At 40.0% G+C, this 21,514-nt stretch overlaps 2 protein-coding genes across 4 annotated transcripts in view; one reads left to right on the plus strand and one right to left on the minus strand.

The window, feature by feature from the left end:
• The window catches only part of CENPK (centromere protein K), a 25,111-nt gene extending 20,497 nt beyond the window's left edge, over window positions 1-4,614 (minus strand). The window contains exons 1-3 of one of the 3 annotated variants that reach the window (XM_027446082.3): window positions 4,481-4,569; window positions 3,566-3,708; window positions 1,574-1,660 (exon numbers count right to left, since the gene is read on the minus strand). In XM_027446082.3, coding sequence (XP_027301883.1) covers window positions 1,574-1,660; window positions 3,566-3,634 — 156 coding nt within the window. In that variant the 5' untranslated portion in view covers window positions 3,635-3,708; window positions 4,481-4,569. Of the gene's footprint in view, window positions 1-1,573; window positions 1,661-3,565; window positions 3,799-4,480 lie in introns of those variants that run through there. The other 2 variants (XM_027446079.2, XM_072031037.1) reach the window with 2 other exon arrangements.
• Window positions 4,576-17,589, plus strand: PPWD1 (peptidylprolyl isomerase domain and WD repeat containing 1). The gene is made up of 11 exons (XM_027446077.3): window positions 4,576-4,764; window positions 5,553-5,655; window positions 6,348-6,448; window positions 7,515-7,635; window positions 10,231-10,678; window positions 11,249-11,439; window positions 11,919-12,108; window positions 13,479-13,660; window positions 16,103-16,184; window positions 16,623-16,805; window positions 17,222-17,589. The coding sequence occupies exons 1-11, from the start codon at window positions 4,608-4,610 to the stop codon at window positions 17,363-17,365; spliced, it is 1,902 nt and encodes a 633-aa protein (XP_027301878.2). The 5' UTR covers window positions 4,576-4,607; the 3' UTR covers window positions 17,366-17,589.
• Window positions 17,590-21,514: the final 3,925 nt, after the last annotated feature.

Consider the following 21,514-nt stretch of genomic DNA (forward strand, 5'->3'; position numbering starts at 1 on the left):
GAAGTCCAAAAAGATCACATCAGCTGGTTTCCCTTGGTCAGCTAGATGCGTGATCTTATCATAAAAGGAAATCAAATTTGTTAGGTGGGACCTACCCCTCATGAACCTATGTTGCCTGGGACCAATGACTGCATTGTCCCCCAGGTGCGCCTCAATAACTTCAAGAATCTTCTTCTCCGTAATTTTACCAGGCACTGACGTGAGACTGACAGGCCTGTAATTGCTAGGGTCTTCTTTCTTACCCTTCTTGAAAACTGGGACAACATTTGCCAGCTTCCAGTCTACTGGGACCTCTCCAGATTCCCAAGATCATTGAAAAATAATTGAGAGAGGTCCCGGTCCTGCGATGATGTCAGCCAGCTCTTTAAACACCTTGGGTGCTTAACACTTCCATCCAACATATGCAACATCCCTTGCATATAACACACGTTATCATCTTCCTGAATTGTCGTGGTCATGCTGGGAAAGAGATTTTTTTTTTCAATGAAATTAAAAATAAACATTTTGTTTTCTCCTCTAATTTGAAACTCTCAAAGAAAGTTCACAACCTTGGAAACGGTACCAAGCAAAACTTCTGTTGATAACCTACGACAATATTTCAGAAACCTTCCTAGTACAGGATTCCCTGCCACTTGTTCAGTATTAACATATGCATTGTTCTAAATTCTTAATAACATGAAAAGTGTTAGGTTTACACATAGAAGCAAATAAAATCACATTATCCTTTTAAAATCTAATTCTGTGCAATTTATGAATCGTGGTTTGTATGTACTTAGTTATACTAAAGTATTATGAGAAGTATTCTTACATCAGTTTCTGATACTTTAATGCTTTGAAATTATAACGTAAAAACACAAGCAAATAAGTGGTACATAAAAACTATCTAAAACTCAAATGAAGCAATTAAGACACTCAAAATATAACTTTGAACATGAGTTTTCAGTAAACTCAGCAGACTCTTATAGAATGCATAATGTTTGCTCACAGCTGTTACAAGTTTATCTTTGCTGGGATTGGCCTAAGTAAAAAAAAAAAGCAAATAAAAACAACTTGCTTTAAAATGTTATCATTAGCATATTGGATTGTCTGTCAAGAGAGATAAATTTTATGATTAAGGATGTAACCATCAGTTTGCACGAGTGTATGCTAACGGAAACCTCATGCAAGGTGGGAGTCAGTTACGGTTCACAAGTACTGAGGGTCTTAAAGGAAAGAAACATTGGGAGGAGAAAGAGGCTCAGAAATATCTCAGTCTCAGTGTAAAGATACTACCAGAATAGAACTATTTTTTCTGTTTCCCCTAGTTTTAATACGTACTCCCATTCTATTAAGTATTTAACTCCCACTAAACATTTAACTAAATCAGCACACTGTAAACAAATATTGACACCACAAAGCAGTCTTCGTTCCTGCCAGCACATCTACCTTTGGCCTTTTTGAAGGTCTTCTTCCTTTTGTTGTTGTTGTTTCTTTGGAAGGGGTGCAGTAAGCATACAATGAAGGAAGAGGAAATAACAAAAAATGCTCGGTACAGTTAACAACAAATATGATCCAATATTCATGATTTACATACCTCTTCCATCTGACTCCAGATACTCTCACATTCATTCAAGAGTTCCTCCCTGGCATCTACAGCACCTGATGCAGTTGATTCTTCAGTCTATTAACAAGCAAATCTAGTAGTTAATATGCAGATCAACAATCGTTATTAACACATGACTGAATCATACCTATGTTAGGTCAAACACGAACCAGAGCAATCCCTTTGAGTACAGAAGTTTTTAGTTAACTCCCCAGTATTTCTAGACAGAACCTAATTATTTAGTAACATCAATTAGCTTTAATATTGTAGCAAGGTTTTGAAATAGAACACTAAAAACATTTTTAATTGAATCACAAAGACCTGAATTTTGAAAACTGCTTTGGATCATCTGCGTGTTCTTGCTCTTTTTGTTTTTCCTGACAACTTAAATAAAGATACAATGGTAGAATAAGTGCGTATCTTCAAAGCCATACTTTTCTTCATACATCCACAAAGCTCTTAAGGATAGTTACTTCTGCTCTGTCTTACAGTAAGTGTCCTAATCTATTTCTCCTAAGGACACTTTCCAGATGTTAAACAAAAAGATTTGGAATTCAAGTGTCCTGGGGGTTGCTAGAAAGAAAACAAACAACAAAAGAACCTGAAAGATATGCAGGCAACTAAATAAAGAGAGCATGGATGGCCAGCAGACAAGCATCAAGGGTTAAGTTATAAAGTTTGAGAGATGGTTGGGTTAAATAGAAACACATACATATTTAAAAATGTGATCCCAATTAAGTCTGTAGAGAGAGAGACATTAAGTGACAATAGCAAGTAAGAGAAAAAAACAGAAAGGCCAAACTGGCACTCAAAGGGAATTTTTTTTTAAGAGGCAGGACATTTTTTAAAGTATTTAAGTGGATCACTAAGGCCACCAAATAGGTAAAGATTAAAAAGAAGCATTAATAAACACACAAAGAAGAAATAAGTGTCTCCATCATCTTCCGATGCAGAAATTCAACCTTTTGTTCTTCTTCAGAATAAAAGTGAGGGATCACAGAAAAATATGCTGAAAAAAATAATTTTGAAATAGTGAAATACTCAAATAGCATTTCCAAAGCTCAAGAATGCCATAGCAGAGTGAATAAGAAAAAAAATTAAATAATCATAATCTCTCCCTGAACACTGACAGTATTCTACAAAACTGAAAAGTAGCAATACCTCTGCTAAGCCTTCCTGGCAAATTTGTTGCATCAATAATTAAAAACAGAACACTAAGAAATCTGGATCACTGTGATCTGATAAGGTCTAACGAGTACAGTTGTTGCAAAGGAAAATCATTATCTTCTTAACAGTCTTGGAATGTCTCCACAACATGAAAGAGAACTAGCTCACATAATTTATTAAGACTTCTGAAATGCCTCCAGCAAAGTCCCCCCACAGAAAGCTAATAAAGAAGTTAAGCAGTCTTGAGATGTGACTTTTTTTTTTCTCTTAGACCAGAAATTGGCAAGGAGACAAACAGAAATAAAGCTTTAATAGATCTTATTTACGGCAAAAAGCCAAAGCAGCAGAGCTGAGAGGGCCTGAAGTTAAAGAAAAACAAAACAAACAAAAAATAACCTTGGGAAACTTTAAAGGGTGTTGACATTTCATCCCCCAAAAGTCCGATCCCTATTTCACCCTGGACCTCTACTCAGCAATACAATTCATCAATGTGAAAATATGATATGAAATAAATATCTCTAAATACGTAGCAAAAAAAAACATTTAAATGATTACAACGATTTTAACATTGTTGACCTTCAAAACTTTCCCACCAGCTTTTACAGTTACAAAATGTGTATGTTTTGAGGAGATACTATAGGTCTCTCTCTGTACCAGCAACTAAATTCATCTGTGGTCCTTAATACCCTGCTATTAATTTTAACTCTAAATTACATTCATCATACTGTCATTCTTTTTTGCATATATCTCTCCTTGTATCATCCAGTTTCCCCTTTTTCTGTATGGTAAGATAAGGTTTCTGTTTGTACTTCATACCTCAGAAATGGGGGGTTCTTCTGCTGTTTCATCACCTGTGCTGTAGCTTTGCATTTTTATTCCTGCCATGTTATATTCTTTCTTGTTATTCAAGCATTGGCATGTTGTTATTCCTTCTTGCCTCGTATGCAGGCAACACACAACTCGGTGAAACAGGCAGTACACAACTAGGTAAACTTTTTTTTTTTTTTAACTTGGTAAATACACCAATTTCCTCCTTAAAGATTTAAGATCTTCTTAAGAAATGTTTAGTTGGTGAAGGAAAATAAACAATTATTATTTATTTAATATATTTTTTTATTTTATTAAATATAAATCTCCCCTCTCTCCCCCTCCCCCCCAAAGGGAAAAATGCTTTTACTTCAAGATTTCACAAATTCTGCTTTTGTCTTTCACATACAGGTAAGGAATATGAACACAAAAAAGATGCAAATGACACATTTAATTTGTCACGACCCAAAAAGACCACACTGCTCAGGAGATCTCCGTTGAAGGCAAGTGAGTTATAGAAATCACAGACTGGTTTGTGTTGGAAGGACCTCAAAGATCTCCCAGTTCCAGCCCCCTGCCTTGGACAGGGACACCTCCCACCAGCCCAGGTTGCCCAAAGCCCCATCCAGCCTGGCTTTGAGCCCCTCCAGGGATGGGGCTCCCACACCTTCTCCGTGCAGCCCGTGCCTGCGCCTCACCAACCCCTGAGGGAAGAACTTCCAATTCCCTCCTTACCCCCAACCCAAACAGCCCCCCTGCGCCATAAACACCACCCCCCCTAACCCTAACGCAACGAACCCCACCGAGAAGCCTCTGCCTTTCCCGTGAGCCCCATTTAGGCTCTGGAAGCCCCCCCCACCCCCTCACCCCCACGGCCGAGGGGCGAAGCCCCCCTTCCCCTACCCCCACCCCCCCGGCCACTACCATGGCGCCGCGGCTCCCTCCGCTGCCCCGGCCCGGCTCCCGCCTGTGCCCGCGCTCGGCGCTGATTGGGCGGGAGCTGAGGGGAAGGGAGGCGGGCGGGCGGCGCGGGGCGGTGACGCAGCCCGGCATGGCGGCCGCCGAGACCGAGCGCAAGAGGAAGCCCAGCGAGGCGGCGGCGGAGGGCGGGGAGCAGGAGCAGGAGGAAGAGGAGGAGGGGGAGGAAGATGGGGAGCGCTGGGTCGGGCCGCTGCCGGGGGAGGCGGCGCAGGCGAAGAAGAGGAGAGGTGAGGGGCAGCTGCAGGGATGGGGCTGGGAGGAGGGTGTGGGGGAGCTGGGGTCGGCCTCTGCTCGCAGGTAGCCAGCGGTGGGAGCAGAGGGAATGGCCTCAAGTTGTGCCAGGGGAGGTTCAGGTGGGAAATGAGGAGACATTTCTCCTCAGAAAGAGCAGTCAGGCACTGGGACGGGTTGCCCAGGGAGGTGGTGGAGTCACCGTCCCTGGGGGTGCTCAAGGAGAGGTTGGACGTGGTGCTTGGGGACAAGTCACTGAGTGCCTCATCCTTCTCCATGTCCCAGCTAAACAGGTCTCACACTGCCTTCATGAGGGCCCACATGTTCGCTAGCCTTCCGTTTATCACTGATGTACCTACAGAACCCTTCTTGTAGGACAAGGCCATTGTCCTTTTGGGAAGAAAAATGAGCTGTGGTTGATCTTCTGTGTCCTGGCAGGCCTTTAAAAGTTGTGTTGAAATTCTTTCTACGTATTCAGAAAGCCAGGGTAACTGGCTTTAAGGTAACCTTAAAGGTGCTCCCCTTTAAAATAACCTTAAAGGGGAGCACCTGTAAAGGTAAAAGAAGGCTTTGAGTGGCTTTAATCCACCAAGAATCAAGAACTCTGAGCACAAAGCCAGAGTGGAAATCCCTTTTATGTTTGCACAAAGTCCTAATGTTCTCTTTATTAAAATTGGGAATGAGAGGTATTCAAAGGTAATGATGGTGAACAGAAGCTTAATGAAAGTTTTTCATAAAAACATTCATAAAATACACTTCCTGATTTTCCTTTTATTTTGTTTAGTCCTTGAATTTGAACATGTCTATCTTGAAAATCTACCATGTGCTTCGATGTATGAACGCAGTTACATGCACAGAGATGTCATTACACACGTGGCATGTACCAAGTAAGTCTGTGGTGTTTTGTTTTGTTTTTTTTTCCCATTGTATGTTGTCATCAGAGATATGTTCTTGTATATACTAAGAAGCTTTCAATGCAGAAATTTAATAAAGGAAAGTTATGTGCAGATGTGGCATTTCAAGGTTTTTTGAAAACTGAGTGTAAAGGAGAGGACTTATAAGCACGATGAAAATTGTTTAAATAGATGAAAAGGAGTTCTTAAAATCTGTATTGCAAAGGACAGTATATACAATAATAGGAAATACTGAAAGCATCTGAAATATGATTCAGCAGAATTGCTTGGGTTGAGATCGTTTTCTTGTCTATTGTGTGTGTATCTATTTACAAATATGTATATATATATGTGGTTTTTTTTTAATAATAGCAAATAGTATCTGCTGTAAAACCAGACCTAAATGAGAAGTAAAACTTACATAGTAAAAAATGATAGTATTACATATTTCTTAAATTCAGGCTGTTGACCTTTCATAGATGAATGTAGAGCACATTAAAATAATTATTTCTCTTTCAGGATTGATAGTACCCGTTCAGACAGACTGTTACAGTGATTTGTTTGAAGTTCATTTTCTGTACTACCTTACTTCTAGTGTCATAATGCAAATTATTGTCCAAAAGTGGAGTGAAGTATGTGTATTTCTCTAATTCTGTGTTTCTGCTTTTCTTCTTTTGTAATTGAAGGACAGATTTTATCATAACAGCCAGTCATGATGGACATGTAAAATTCTGGAAAAAAATAGAAGAAGGGATTGAGTTTGTTAAACACTTCCGTAGCCACTTAGGTAAGAATTCGCTTTTTTGTTTATAGAACTCATCCCTGCTGCCCAAGTTTGAGGAGGAAGTGTAAACAAAAAGGAGATGGGTTCTGGGACCTGTTTACTGCAGTCAGGGATTAAATGATATCTATGTCTTGTCCTTCGTTCCCCTGTCCTGTACATTCAGCCCCCAAACTGCAGGATGAATAGGATGTGAATAAAACAGGTGAGATGACTCCTGCAGAGATCTCCTATATCCTTTGCAATGCCTTGTGCTCTGCCTGTAGGCAGAATGTCTAGGACAGAGAGAAAGTGTCTAGTTAAAAAAGACGAGCAGGGTGCATAAAATCCAGAGATGTTTAAAAAAAATGTTACTTTAAGCTATGGTACCTTTGTTATCCGCCATCTGTACTATGCTAAGCATTAAGGTACTCATTGCTATTACAAATGATAATCTGCCTGATGGAAAAAACAGTCTGATATACAGACTGTCACAATAAAAAAAATAATAGGAAATAGTAAAAGTACTGTTTCTTGTTAGAATTTAAAAAAAATGTTACAGTAAGTTCTTGATCTTAGCTATCAGCTTCTCATTATGTACAGAAACAAAACACGAGAATGAAGCCTACGAAGTGTAAATAAGTACTGTGAAAAACTTGGTGAAGTCTCAATTGCAGAGTAATTTTGATTATTATGCATGTTAATAGCAGGACTGTAAGAGTTAGCATTCTGCTGCTTTTTGTGTCTTGAGAGATGCAAGTCTAAGAGCTCATTTTTTGTTGTGTAATAATCTTCTGTTTTTTAAAAAAGAATATTTTATATTAAAATAATTGTAATCATAATCTTCTGCTTAGGTAGATGGTAACTAGTTTGTCATCACTTACCTGACTGTAAACAGTGATAGGATACAAAACGTGTGGTAGCAAAGATAAAGAAAAACAAAAACCCTTAACACAACATTTTAGTTCAAAAAAGATGGAGAAACAGCTGAAACAGTTTTAGATGTCTGTATGGCTTTTGTTTTTCTGTGGAGAACTGAAATGAAGAATGTCCCTTTCCTGTGTCTTAAGAGTATGTTACCTTGTTTTAACAGGTGTTATCGAGAGTATTGCTGTTAGTTCAGAGGGGGCGTTATTTTGTTCAGTTGGAGATGACAAAGCCATGAAGGTGTTCGATGTAGTCAACTTTGATATGATCAACATGCTGAAACTTGGGTAAGTTGCTTGGTTCTTGAAAATGTTTAGGATTACAAATGGGAGTCATTTTACATAAGAGCTAAGTAAATAATTCATTCTTACTGATTTTTTTTTTTTTGCCAATCAAATGAAGCTGAAGAAGTGAGTTATCCAAAATGATGTATCCAGTGGAGACTGCTTGCCTGAGTGTAGAAAAATGTATGACTATATGTACCCTTCAGATAAGTGTAGTAGGGCTGCACCTGTCCTCAGCATCTAATGTTAAGCAGAAGGATGTGGTGTCTTCTGACGTGTTTAGCTAGACATCTTTATTTTCTTCCTGTTGTTTGGCACTGAATTTAAAAATGACAGCTAACTAACAGTTCACGTAGAGAAGAAATTGGGCCTGTGTTATTTGTCATCATTTGCTGTCTTAGGGTTAGCAATTTCTTCTTCTGTTAAAAAGAATATAGTTTTCCTTAGTCTTGCTATTGTAGAATTGCTGTTGTTACACAGTATGTAGATAAAGAATGTGGGGGTATGTTATTGGAATTATATCAGTAGCAGAGGGAAGCGAGGCACACAGCATTGCAGGAATGCGTTTGGAAGGTGGGAGGATCAGTGGATGCTATAATAAGAATGGTATAAACTCAAAAATGTTCAGTATTGACATAGTTCTTTTAATTGAAATAAGTGTTAAGAATTCCACTGCTTTGAAGGCTATTATAACTACATGATATTTTGGTATTTTTCAGAATGTCCATGTAAATGCTTATGTTAGTACGTTTCTGGTTATGTTATGAATAACATTGTCCGAGTAACCTACGTAGCGTATAGGAATTGATTCAGTCTTGTCTGTCTGCTGTGGAAAAATTCAAGTTAGCTGTAGTCATTTGTTTCTACTGGTGTTTTGTACTTAGCAGCCCTGTATGTCACTAAAAAACTGGTAAAACTATACCATGAAATACAATTAATTTCATGTTAAAAATATTTTTATATTTGTTATAAATATAAAATATTTTTTCTTGTTGCTTGAGAATTCAAGGGAATTAAGGTAGATTTTAAACCTATTTTGTATCAAGGATATCCTGATTTATACTTCAAATGTTTGTCTATAGTATATCTCTGACATATCTCTAACAGTTTTTCCTCAGCAGCAGTAATCAAACTCCCCTTGCCTGTATATCTTTTCAGAAATAATTGGGTTTGACCTGAAGTGAACTTTTTAATGAAGAAGAGAAAAGTATACAACTGTAATACAAGCATTACTGAGAATAGCTTTTTAGATTTAAGATTCATTGTTTTATCTCCTGCATTAATGCTTATTGAGCATCTGGTTTCTGTTTACCTGAATGAAAATTTTTTAGTGGCTGTTTGCTCAGGCTTGCAGTGGTTAATGTAGAATTCATAAATGCTGTGTGGTCTTTTCACCTTGTATTATCTTGTGCTGTCTGCTCTGATAGATACATGCCAGTATGTTTCACAGTTGATTAGCTTTGTCTGAAATTCTTGAGATCCTTTCGTATTTAACTAATCTGTACAGTGTATCTGTCTGCGGATTCCCATGCTTTATGCTTCCGTAAATGATCTGGAGAAAAACAGGTATTTCTGCAGGAAGTGTGTATAACATTGCACAGAACAATGAGACATTTTATTTATTACCCACCACCACTGCTTTTTTTTTTCCCCCAATTGTATCCTTCGCAGTGAAAATCCAAGTGATAAAGTGTCTGTTCTTCATCACACCTTCAATATCTGTTAGTCTGATAGGATTCTAAATAAGAGTTTCCTGTGGAGACTGTATCATAGAATCATAGAATATCCCAAGTTGGAAGGGACCCATAAGGATCATCAAGTCCAACTCCTTGTTTTAATGTCAGAGGAGATGTCAGTATCATTCCTTCGTTGCCTGTCATTTAGTTCTAGAGTTCCAGTTCTTGGAATCTTTGCTTACAGACACTTAAAAAAAAAAAAAAAGTTTTTATAATGAAACGAAAAACCCTTTGATTATTGGTTTATTGACCATATCTCTGGTTTGTTTTATTTCTAGATTACATTCGCTAGTAGCCAGTGTGTTCCTTCTTAAATACATTCAGAACAGCTACTGAATATGCCGTGATTGTCTTAATTTTGTTTACATCTGGGTAATTAAATTACATTTTTTTACAGTTATACTTTTCAGTAGGTATATGGCACAGGTGCAGTTGTCTTCATTTGTACTGAAGCTTAATCACTTAGAGCTGGGAGAGAAATACTAGACTCATAGAAATTGAGTAGCAATCTTCAATACTACTCAGTGCTATTTATTTGGATTTCTATCCTTTTTCTTCTTTTATACCCACCTACCTAACCTGTGCTGGTTTCTGTCACAGCCTCTTTATGAAACAATATGGAAGCAACAGAAATGGGCTGAACCATCCACTGATTCATGTTGCTTGGGAAAGCTTGGTGATAACACTGCTAGATTTTAGCAAGATACATATTAGCAAGATGAGTAAATGAAGCTCAAAACTTGCTCCAGATATTTGATTTCAAATTTATAGCTTATCTTGATTCTTACATGAGTAAAACCATCCGTTCTTATTTCTTTTTTGTTGTTGTTGTTTTTTGTTTTCCTTCCATTCTTTGTTGCAGCTACTCCCCTGGCCAATGTGAATGGGTATATTGCCCTGGAGATGCCATATCTTCTGTTGCAACATCTGAGAAGAGCACAGGAAAAATATTCATATATGATGGACGAGGAAATAACCAGCCACTTCATGTTTTTGATAAACTCCATACATCCTCTCTTACTCAGATACGGTTGAACCCTGTCTTCAAAGTAGTAGTGTCTGCTGACAAATCTGGAATGATTGAGTACTGGACTGGTACTCCTCATGAATACAAATTTCCCAAGAATGTGAACTGGGAGTACAAAACAGATACTGATCTATATGAATTTGCTAAATGCAAGGCATACCCATCCAGTATAAGTTTTTCACCTGATGGCAAGAAAATGGCCACTCTTGGGTCTGACAGAAAAGTTAGAATTTTCCGATTTTTGACGGGAAAGCTCATGAGAGTCTTTGATGAATCTCTGAGTGTGAGTTGGGTCTTGCTTCTCTTCTTTGAGACTTTTTCTCTGTTTGACTTCACTAATCGGCACTTTTACCTACGTTATCATCTGCTTTTAAAGCTGAACTCAGTTGTTATGTTTTTCTTGCAGAAATGGTTTTCCCTGTTCTCTTCCTTGCCTCTTTCATTGCTTTGCCCTGAAATTAATTCTCACTGATTTATGTTAGCTATCGAGTGATACTGAGCTGTTAATTTTCATTTATGTTTTCATACTGCTAGATTTCTTTTTATGAGAAAGTAATTAGAAATAGTAATTAGTAATTACCATTTCAAGTAATAATTGTAATAATGAAAAAAATTTATAGTCTTTCCAAAGCTCTGCTAGACAGCTACATACTTCTTTTTCTTTGCTTGAGCCTAATACAACAGCATGGCTATAAGGTCGTTAAAATAGTATTATTTGTTTTTATTTTAACTCTTCGAGTAGTTTGAGCTGTGAAGTCTTGCTTGGATTCTGTACTTTCTATGCATGTGATTTAGTGTTGAACTGGGTCAGAATTTTGAAGTGTATTCATGTGATTATTTTTTTTTTCTTTAGATGTTTACTGAACTTCAGCAGATGAGGCAGCAACTACCAGACATGGAGTTTGGCCGACGCATGGCAGTTGAGCGCGAGCTGGAGAAAGTGGATGCAGTAAGATTAATTAATATAATATTTGATGAAACTGGACACTTCGTTCTCTATGGAACAATGTTGGGCATTAAGGTCATAAATGTGGAGACTAACAGGTAAGTTTCAGTGGAGATAGATAAGTTTCTTTCAGACTCCATACTTAGTTGCTCATATTTAAAACTCAATGTAACTGGATGTTACTAAGTTTTGTTGTTTTTTGAGAACCTGATTTTGAGAACCTGAAACTGTTGCTTAAAAATATTCCCATGATTATTACTGGGTCATTTCAGTTCAAAGCTTGGTAAAATGAGAAAATATGGCAAGCATATTCATATTAAAGTTGAGAGATCAAATAATCTGTGGCTGACTGGATATAGCAAAGTAAATGTGGATCATGCAGTTTGTTTTTTTATGGGGTAGGGAGTCTGACTAGAAAATTACGTAGCAAGTTTGAGTAGAGAAGCATTATAATTACAATTAGTAAAAAATTGTTTTGAGGGGCTTTTGGTTGCTTTTCATTTGTTGCAGTCAGAAAAGAGATACTGTCTGACTGTGAGCAGATAACAGTTGTTACGCTTTTCTTCTTGTACTTCAGGTGTATTCGTATCTTGGGAAAACAAGAGAACATCAGGGTGATGCAACTAGCTTTGTTCCAAGGAGTAGCAAAGAAACATCGTGCTGCAATCACTATAGAGATGAAGGCATCTGAAAATCCTGTTCTGCAGAATATCCAGGCAGATCCAACAGTAATCTGCACAGCATTTAAGAAAAACAGGTTTTACATGGTGTGTATGGTGTTTATTTAAGTAACTCTATTCTTCTATTGATGTTTTCTCTATATTATTTTTTAATTTTCTATGTGTGCATTTCCCATGCTGATTGTCTTTAATACTTGCAAACACAACTTTTCTAGAGGTGTCCTTTTAAATTGCAAGTACATTCTAGAATTTTTAGTTTAAGCTAGCTAAAAATTGTCTAAAAATAGCTGTGTAGCCTCTAATTTTGTTTTCACTATTGCTCAAGTAGTTAAAGAAACTTGGATCCTTTTAGCTGTCTCAGTTACAGTTCTCTGAGAAGGGGTGCAGACTTATGGTCTAGTTTAAGAAACTTACATGAGAACATTTATAAAAAACTAATGAGGCATTATAGTGATAAAGGAACAATGATTAGCTATGTATAAATTATTTAACAAAAATTATTAAATTCTGAGTAGTGTCAGGACTCAGTAGCACTAAGTGCTTTATGGGTAAGTGAAAAAGATTAAGAAACTAGATTTTAGTTCAGATGCAATGAAAAAGTCAAGCAGATCTGGAGTAAGTATATAGTACTTGGTCCGGGATGTAATCAGAGCAAAGGTTAGAGGTCCCTGTCTGTTGTTAGTTGTGCTTGAATTTGATCGTGTTTTCAGTTGGAGTAAAATAGTATATTTTCTAAACCTTTGTGAGGTTAGTATAAAGTATATGATGGAATATACTACTCTAAACAGTTTAACAAGAAAGGAAAAATACTTAAAACCCATATGGAAACATCACTCTTTCTACAGAAATCATGAGTACATGGCAAGTGAATGCATGCAGAAAATTATTGATTGTCATTTAATACATAATTATACATAGTTCTGTGGATACTTGTGTATTCTGATATTTATTGTAAGTCTTGCTTCTTTAAGAAGTGCTATAAAATTTTCAGTTCAGAGGTTTTTCCTATTTTAGGTTGAATTTGCGGTTTTTCTTATAGCGTTGAATTAATACAGCATTCGGATAAGAGAATTTAGTTTGACTTTGTAATGAAACCAGCAATGTTATGATGAAACCAAAAGTTTTGTCTGAATATAGTAGAACACACCGATTCTCCATTCCTTTCTAAAGAAATGGTGCTGAACTAGTACTGTGGGCTTTCTTTGGGAGAGGGCAAGTTTAGAAGATAAATTATAAAATGTTATTTGGTCTTACATGTATCTGTACTGGAATTTGTACTGGAAATGAACAACGGCGAAATGCAGTCTCTGAATTCTGAAATGAAAACATCTCAAATCTAGTTGGCTGTCTAGAAAGTTAAATCTTCACATTGATGTCTCGGGTGCAGGGTGCTTTGTAAGATAAGGAAAAACAAAAGAGAAATGTAAACTCTAACCTTCAGTTCTTTTGTTTTTCAGTTTACTAAACGTGAACCAGAAGATACAAAGAGCGCAGATTCGGACAGAGATGTCTTTAATGAGAAACCTTCTAAAGAAGAGGTCATGGCTGCTACCCAAGCAGAAGGTCCCAAAAGAGTTTCTGATAGTGCCATTATCCACACAAGCATGGGAGATATTCATATCAAGCTTTTTCCTGTTGAGTATGTATTTGGCAGTTTTTCTGTTACTGTATTTTGCCTTCCTTCTGTGTTTTTTTGGTGGCGGTACCCAAGACTTATCTTCCAAGCTAGGAATGGTTCTTTTCCTCCTCATTTTTTATTGTTCTCATTTCCTGACAGTTTTGTAATACCTCAAGCTACCACAGTGTGGCTCTTGACAAACACTAACCAGGTATGGCAAAAGTAGATCAAAGCATCAATGATATATCTTTTTTTTTGCTTTTTTATTTATTGGTTACGGAGGTCTATTCCTAAACTTTTGTTTGTTCTCTAGACCTCAGATGTGGCTAGATCATGATGGTTTGATGTGGCTATGCAAGCTACGCATTTTTGTAAGTCAGTGCTGTTTGATTTCTGGTAACAACAGGCAGGGAGAAGGCTGAGGGTACCCAGCGAGTTCTTTGCCTCAGCCTTCACTGCCATTCAGGCTTCCCACATCTCATTTCCCTGACCCTCAGGGCAGGGGCTGGGGGAGCAAAATGCCTCCCACTGTAAGCAAAGAGCAGGTTCAAGACCACATGGTGAAACTGAGTGGGTACAAGTCTATAGGGCCCAATGCCATGCATGCCAGGGTCCTGAAGGAACTGGCTGGTGGAGTTGCCAAGCCTCTGTCCAGCATATTTGAAAAGTCCTGGCAGTCAGGTGAAGTCCACAGTGACTGGAAAAGGGGAAACATCACTCCAGTTTTTAAAAAGGATAAATAGTACTGTTTGCAACTTCCAAATGTGGCAATTGTATTGCATTTTTACAGTGTTGCAGATCCTTCAAGAGCAACTTAAAATTCATACTAGCATATAACATTAGTGCAGTGTATATCCCAAACCAGGCATATCATTTATTAAGTGTTTTGTGCATGATTATTGAAGGTCTTGCGTTAGCATTACTCTGTGATATTAGTACATGCAAAGATTTTGTTACGGAACAGTAGATTTATATATGATGCCAAGTTTGCTATAAATTGAAACATAGCCTATCTAGGTGTAGTCCATGTTTCTCCAGAAACAGCTTCATGGTTTGTCATAAGCACAGTTAAGGCAACACAACCTTAATTCTACCCTGTAGGGCTGTTAGTCTTCCATTGCTGTATTAACTGATTTCTCCTTCCATCAAGACTTAGTTCCTGTAATTCTTACTTGTAGCATATATGTTGCAGTAATGGTACAGCATATACTAGTGAGTGACAGGCAAAGCTACGTTACTTACGACTTTTTTCTAATTCTTATGACAGTATCTCAGTGTATTTGCATGCGCAATATTGTTAAATTCATTGCAATGTTTTGTAGACATTATTTTTTTTAGATTGAACACAAGAGTATTATCAGTCTTGGTTATGGTTATGTTTGTCCTTTCTTTTCTAGTATTTCCTTCTGTCTGAGCTTTGAAATGAAAATCTCTTTTAAGATAAAAGTGATTCAAAAATTAAAGTACAGAATTAAGGATGTGGCTTTGTATGCCCTTTAAATCTCTGACCATGTGCTCGTAGATTAATATGAATGACTACTTTTGTACTGCTTAGCAAGAGCTGGGAAAGCATCCTGTCTGTTCCATTAGTTATGTTATTGGTGCTGTTTAACAAGATGCTTTAGAGTATGACTTAAGCCCAACTGATGTTCCTTGTCACAGCTAAAGTAACTCTGCAGCCATAGACTTAACCTGGCTGTTGTCTGGTTTACTGGGAAAATGTGTGTTACTGTAAATCTGCATATGCAGATCTACTGTGGCTACTAGTCCATTTCCTAAAACCAGTGGAAGAACTAGCAAAAAGAACTGCAGCTCTGGTAGCATCTACTCTTGGGAGAATGGGGGGAACACACAACAACAAAAAAATCACAAGGTGAAAGGCTTTGTTTTGGTTTTATTACATCAGTATTGAATACCTTTTCACCCTAGTTTGGAACAGTGTTTGTCAGTAGTTCCAAAGGAGGAAAACTGGCTTGGTGTTGACTGCAAAGTTGCTCTGTAATACTAAAACAGTGTGGTTTCAGATCTCACTTTTTGTACACAGCACTGGACACCTTACATACATAGCTTAAGAGAATTATAGGGATAACAGTAATAACACCTTTCCGCTTATGGAGCTTATATTCCTTAATTGGTTTTATGTATTGAGAATATGTAAACAAAAAGCTGGAGAAGGAACATTTGGTCAGTAGTGTCTTGACCTAGGCTTTGAGAAATATTTGGATCCTGACCATGCTGCTGACTTCTCGTGTAATCATGCAACCCTATACTCCTCTCAAGTTTTGTTTCCATCTCTGGGTTTGAGAAAGTGGAAGGCTGGTTCATCCTTACTTGATCCCTTTCTAGTATGCTGAAACAGTGCTCAGCACAACAGCATCTTAGTCTCGCCTGAAATCTTTATGGCCTTGCCACAATACGGTTAAATATGTATTGTAGCCTGTATTTTCTGTTACGTGATTTTAGGTGCCCTAAAACCGTGGAAAACTTCTGTGTGCACAGCAGAAATGGCTATTACAATGGACACATATTTCACCGTATTATCAAGGTAACTTGTAAAAGTTTTTTTTGTTGTTGTTTTTAGTTTTTTTGTAGGTTTACAGAATGTAACTTTATGGTCAGCCCTCTCTGTTAACATTTTTATTTGCCTTTTGCACAAGGCTTTCTGGAATGGTTTCGTAATTTTCTGAAACGTGTCACCAACACTTGAGGTTCTGATGACCTTTATCACTGCATGAAGCTTTTCAGTAGGTGTCCTGTAACTGACAGGATGGAAGAAATCTCAAAATCGAAAGATTCAGCAAATTGAAAGTTCAGCAATTGTGCTTGAATTATGATTTAGTTTCATCCCAGAGTGGCGTATCTTGTAAAGCGTCTTACTTCTATTGCACTAGAATTAATGAAGCCTAAGTCATTGCAGTTAGCATAAGCCATTTTTGCTTTTTTGTTCTATGGGACGATGTAATAACATTTAACTTCTGTGCAGGGTTTCATGATTCAGACTGGTGACCCAACGGGTACAGGCATGGGAGGTGAAAGTATCTGGGGAGGAGAATTTGAAGATGAATTTCATTCAACTTTACGACATGACAGACCATACACACTCAGCATGGCTAATGCAGGACCAAATACTAATGGATCCCAGTTTTTCATTACAGTAGTGCCAACTGTAAGTAATATTAAAAGTTTGCCTGATACAACTGCATAGTAAAAACACAGTAACTTCTCTGGTAGAAAAAGGAACACAATAACCTTTGTTGAAATAACTTTTTCTTGTTATTTTGCAAGTTAATGCTATACACAAAGATGTACAATGTGTAGGCTTCACTGAAACAATTATCTAAAAATAAGAAGGTGCTGTGATCACATGACCTTTTGACTTGGGGAGTAAGGGCCTTACCCAATTCTTAGTAAAAGACTTTTTTGCAATTGTTTATTACTAGAATATTTTAGACTAATGTATGTGTTCAGTTTAATAGTCTTGAGATATAAAATATATCCATGTTCACTTATTCTAGGTCACTTTCTTCTTTGGTTGGTACCTAACCTACGTGTATGTCTTTTCTTTCTCCTCCTGTACCTTAGCCTTGGCTTGACAACAAGCACAGCGTGTTTGGACGGGTGACTAAAGGAATGGAAGTTGTTCAAAGAATCTCAAATGTAAAAGTCAATCCCAAAACCGACAAACCCTATGAGGATATCAGCATCATTAATATCACAGTGAAGTAAGCTAAGACTTGAGGGTTCCAACTTGAAAAGAAAAACCTCAGCACTGTGGGACACAGAAAGGACCTAGAATGAATAAAAACCTTTTTGATAATTCCTGGATGTAAGAAGTGGCAGGACAAAGCAAACACCAGTTCTACCATTTTTCATGTACCTGAAGTGCCCTAAGCGTGTATTTCTGGTAACTCTGTCTTTTAAAGTAAAAACATTTGCTTGTTTCTTACAAAGTCTCCTGTTTTTCTTGTCTCTTCTATGCAAGATTGAAGATTCAAGTCTTTACCATGGCTCGTGATAGTGTTTTTAGATATAATCAAGGTATAGTTTGTACCTTTCTGGTATTTATTTGCATCTTCCATGTCTAAACCTTTTTACGCTAGTGCCATCTTTGACAGAGGAAGAGGTCAGAACCCTTAGGCTATGTATGTATTGCCAGCACTTGTCCTCGTGGGGGACTTCAACTTCCTGGACATACGCTGGAAATACAATACAGCCCTGAGGAAGCAGTCTAGAAGGTTCCTAGAGTGCGTGGAAGACAGCTTCCTGAAGCAGCTGGTGGGTGAGCCTACCAGAGGGGGTGCCTCACTCTGTTTGCTGTTCACAAACAGAGAAGGACTGGTGGCAGATGTGGTGGTCGGGAGCTGTTTTAGGTGGAGTGACTATGAAATTGTGGAGTTCTTGGTGAAGTCAGGAGGGGGGTTGGTATAACTGCTGTCTTGGACTTCCAGAGGGCTGACTGTGAGCTGTTCAGGGCATTGGTAGGGAGGGTTCCTTGGCAGTCAGTCCTGAAGAGCAGAGGGGTCCAGGAAGGTAGTCTGAAGGCACAGGAACAGGCTGTCCTTGTGTGCTGTAAGGTGGGCTGGTGGGGAAGAAGACCCCATGTGTCTGAACGGAGAACTTCTGCTGAGTGTCTGGGAGAAAAAGAGTTCATATCCAGTGGAAGAAGAGACAGGCAACTAGGGGAGAGTACAAGGAAGGTGCCCGCATATGCAGAGAGAAGGTCAGAAGGCTAAAGCCCAGCATGAGCTCAATCTGGCCACTATGGTTAAGGACAACAAAAAATGTTTTTATAAATATGTTAATGACAAGAGGAGGGCCAAGGGGACTTTTCATCCTTTATTGGACACAGGCGGGAACACAACTACTGAGGTAAGGAAAAGGCTGAGGTTCTTCAACGCCTTCTTTACATCTGCCTGTACTAGCCAGACCACTTATCCTCAGGGTACTCAGCCTCCCAAACTGGAAGTCTGGGACGAGAAGCAGAAGAAACCCGCACAGGTCAGGTGGAAACAGTTAGAGACCTGCTGCTCCAGCTGGACTGTCACAAATCCATGGGGCCAGATGGGATCTCCCTGAGGGGGCAGAGGGAGTTGAGGTGATTGCTGAACCGCTTTCCATCATCTATCAGTGGTCATGGTCATCTGGAGAGGTCCTGGATAACTGGAGACTTGCTAATGTGGCACCCATCTACAAGAATGGTCATAAGGAGGGCCTGGGAACTACAGGCCTGTCGGCCTGACCTCGGTGCCAGGGAAGGTGATGGAACAGGTCGTCTTGCATGCATGAGGGTAGGAAGGCTCTGCAGGAGGATCTGGATAGGCTGCACCGATGGGCTGAGGTCAACTGTATGAAGTTTAACAAGGCCAAGTGCCGGGTCCTGCACCTGGGGCGCAATAACCCCAAGAAGAGCTACAGGCTGGGAGAGGAATGGCTGGAGAGCTGCCAGGCAGAGAAGGACCTGGGAGTGATGGTGGACAGTCGGCTGAATATGAGCCAGCAGTGTGCTCAGGTGGCCAAGAAGGCCAACGGCATCCTGGCTTGTATCAGAAACACTGTGACCAGCAGGGCTAGGGAGGTGATCGTCCCCCTGTACTCGGCTCTGGTGAGGCCGCACCTCGAGTACTGTGTTCAGTTCTGGGCCCCTCGCTACAAGAAGGACATCGAGGTGCTTGAGCGGGTCCAGAGAAGGGCGACGAAGCTGGTGAGGGGCCTGGAGAGCAAGTCCTATGAGGAGCGGCTGAAGGAGCTGGGCTTGTTCAGCCTAGAGAAAAGGAGGCTCAGGGGTGACCTTATCACTCTGTATAAGTATATTAAAGGAGGCTCTAGCGAGATGGGGGTTGGCCTGTTCTCCCATGTGCCTGGTGACAGGACGAGGGGGAATGGGCTAAAGTTGCGCCAGGGGAGTTTTAGGTTAGATGTTAGGAAGAATTTCTTTACTGAAAGGGTTGTTAGACATTGGAACAGGCTGCCCAGGGAGGTGGTTGAGTCACCATCCCTGGAAGTCTTCAAAAGACGTTTAGATGTAGAACTTAGGGATATGGTTTAGTGGGGACTGTTAGTGTTAGGTCAGAGGTTGGACTCGATGATCTTGAGGTCTCTTCCAACCTAGAGATTCTGTGATTCTGTGATTCTGTGATTCAATCACACAGCATCTGGAGGACCACCGGGGGGATCAGGCCCAGGCAGCATGGGTTCATAAAAGGCAAGTCCTGCCCAGCCAATCTCCTCTCCCTGTATGACCGGATGACCTGCCTGGTGGATGAAGGAAAGGCCATTATGTAGTCTGCCTCGACTTCAGCAAGGCCTTCGACACATCTCCCACAGTCTTCTCCTGGAGAAGCTGGCAGCCCATGGCTTGGACAGGTACACTCTGCTGGGTTAAAAACTGGCTGGATGGCCCAGAGAGTGGTGGTGAATAGCGTTAAATCCCACTGGTGACCAGTCACCAGTAGTGTTCCCCAGCGGCTGGTGTTGCAGCCCATCCTCTTTACTAACTTTACTGATGATTTGGATGAGGGAATTGAGTGCACCCTCACTAAGTCTGCAGACAACACCAAGCTGGGGGGAAGGGTCAATCTATAGGAGAGAGGAAGGCCCTGCAGAGGCACCTGAACAGGTTGCACCAATGGGCAGAGGCCGTGGCATGAGGTTCAACACGGCTCAGTGCCGGGTCCTGCGCTTTGGCCACAACAACCTCATGCAGCGCTACAGGCTTGGGGCAGGGTGGCTGGAAAGATGTGCAGAGGAAAAGGACCTGGGGGTGTTGGTTGATGCTCACCTGAACATGAGCCAGCAGTGTGCCCAGGTGGCCAAGAAGGCCAACAGCATCCTGGCTTGTGTCAGGAATGGTGCAGCCAGCAGGAGCAGGGAGGTGATCGTCCCCCTGTACTCTGCTCTGGTGAGGCCGCACCTCGAGTGCTGTGTTCACCTTTGGGCCCCTCACTACAAGAAGGACATCGAGGCCCTGGAGCGTGTCCAGAGCAGGGCTACAAAGTTGGTGAAGGGCCTGGAACAGAAGACCTAGGGCACTGGGGGTGTTCAGCCTGGAGAAGAGGTGGCTCAGGGGGGACCTCTGCAGCTCCCTGAGAGGAAGGTGTGGGGAGCTGGGGGTTGGTCTCTTCTCACAGGTAACTAGTGATAGGAGCAGAGGGAATGGCCTCAATGGTGCCAGGGGAAGTTCAGGTGGGAAATGAGGAGACATTTCTGCTCACAAAGAGCAGTCAGGCACTGGGATGGGTTGCCCAGGGAGGTGGTGGAGTCACTGTCCCTGGGGTTGTTCAAGGAAAGGTTGGACGTGGTGCTTGGGGACGTGGTTTAGTGAGTGACATTGGTGGTAGGGGGCTGGTTGGATCAGATGATCCTGGAGGGTTTTTCCAACCTTAACAATTCTATCATCAACAATTAGATTGTTGTGAATGTTTTATTATGACAATATATAATCTTCAGAGATGGTCCACATTTATTTGGACTGAATGAGCAAGTAATTCACGCTACAGCAGCTTATAAAGAGCTGTGCAAAATGTGCCCTTCTTTTTTTTCTTTGAATGCTTCCTTTCTCATTGTTTTAGCCTTGTGAATCTGTTTTTGGCCCGATTTTTACTTAAAAGCCTACAACCACCACCAGTTCTGCTGAAAAACTCCTTTGAGATAATTGCTATGATTTATTTCAAACTAAGCTCATGTCCAGTGTTTTGATGTAGTCCTTAGTGAAAGCTTAGATGCCTTTTAAAACTGTTGTGAACCTGTGGCTAAATAGGGTCCTATATTATAGTGGATAGTTAAGTCTACTGTAAATACTGTAGTGTTAACTTTGAGTGTTTATGTTCACGTAACACCATAGCACCCCAGAGTTCACAACTGTGGTAAGTTCATGAA

Source organism: Anas platyrhynchos, chromosome Z, assembly GCF_047663525.1.
Source record: "Anas platyrhynchos isolate ZD024472 breed Pekin duck chromosome Z, IASCAAS_PekinDuck_T2T, whole genome shotgun sequence".
Taxonomy (NCBI): Eukaryota; Metazoa; Chordata; class Aves; order Anseriformes; family Anatidae; genus Anas; species Anas platyrhynchos.

What these genes read in the sequence shown, in the direction of transcription:
- PPWD1 (XM_027446077.3), top strand. Translation starts at nt 4,608, where the DNA reads ATGGCGGCCGCCGAGACCGAGCGCAAGAGGAAGCCCAGCGAGGCGGCG. An exon ending in ATCAACATGCTGAAACTTGG is followed by an intron (nt 7,636 to 10,230) that starts GTAAGTTGCTTG and finishes TCTTTGTTGCAG; the next exon opens with CTACTCCCCTGGCCAATGTG. An exon ending in TATTTCACCGTATTATCAAG is followed by an intron (nt 16,185 to 16,622) that starts GTAACTTGTAAA and finishes ACTTCTGTGCAG; the next exon opens with GGTTTCATGATTCAGACTGG.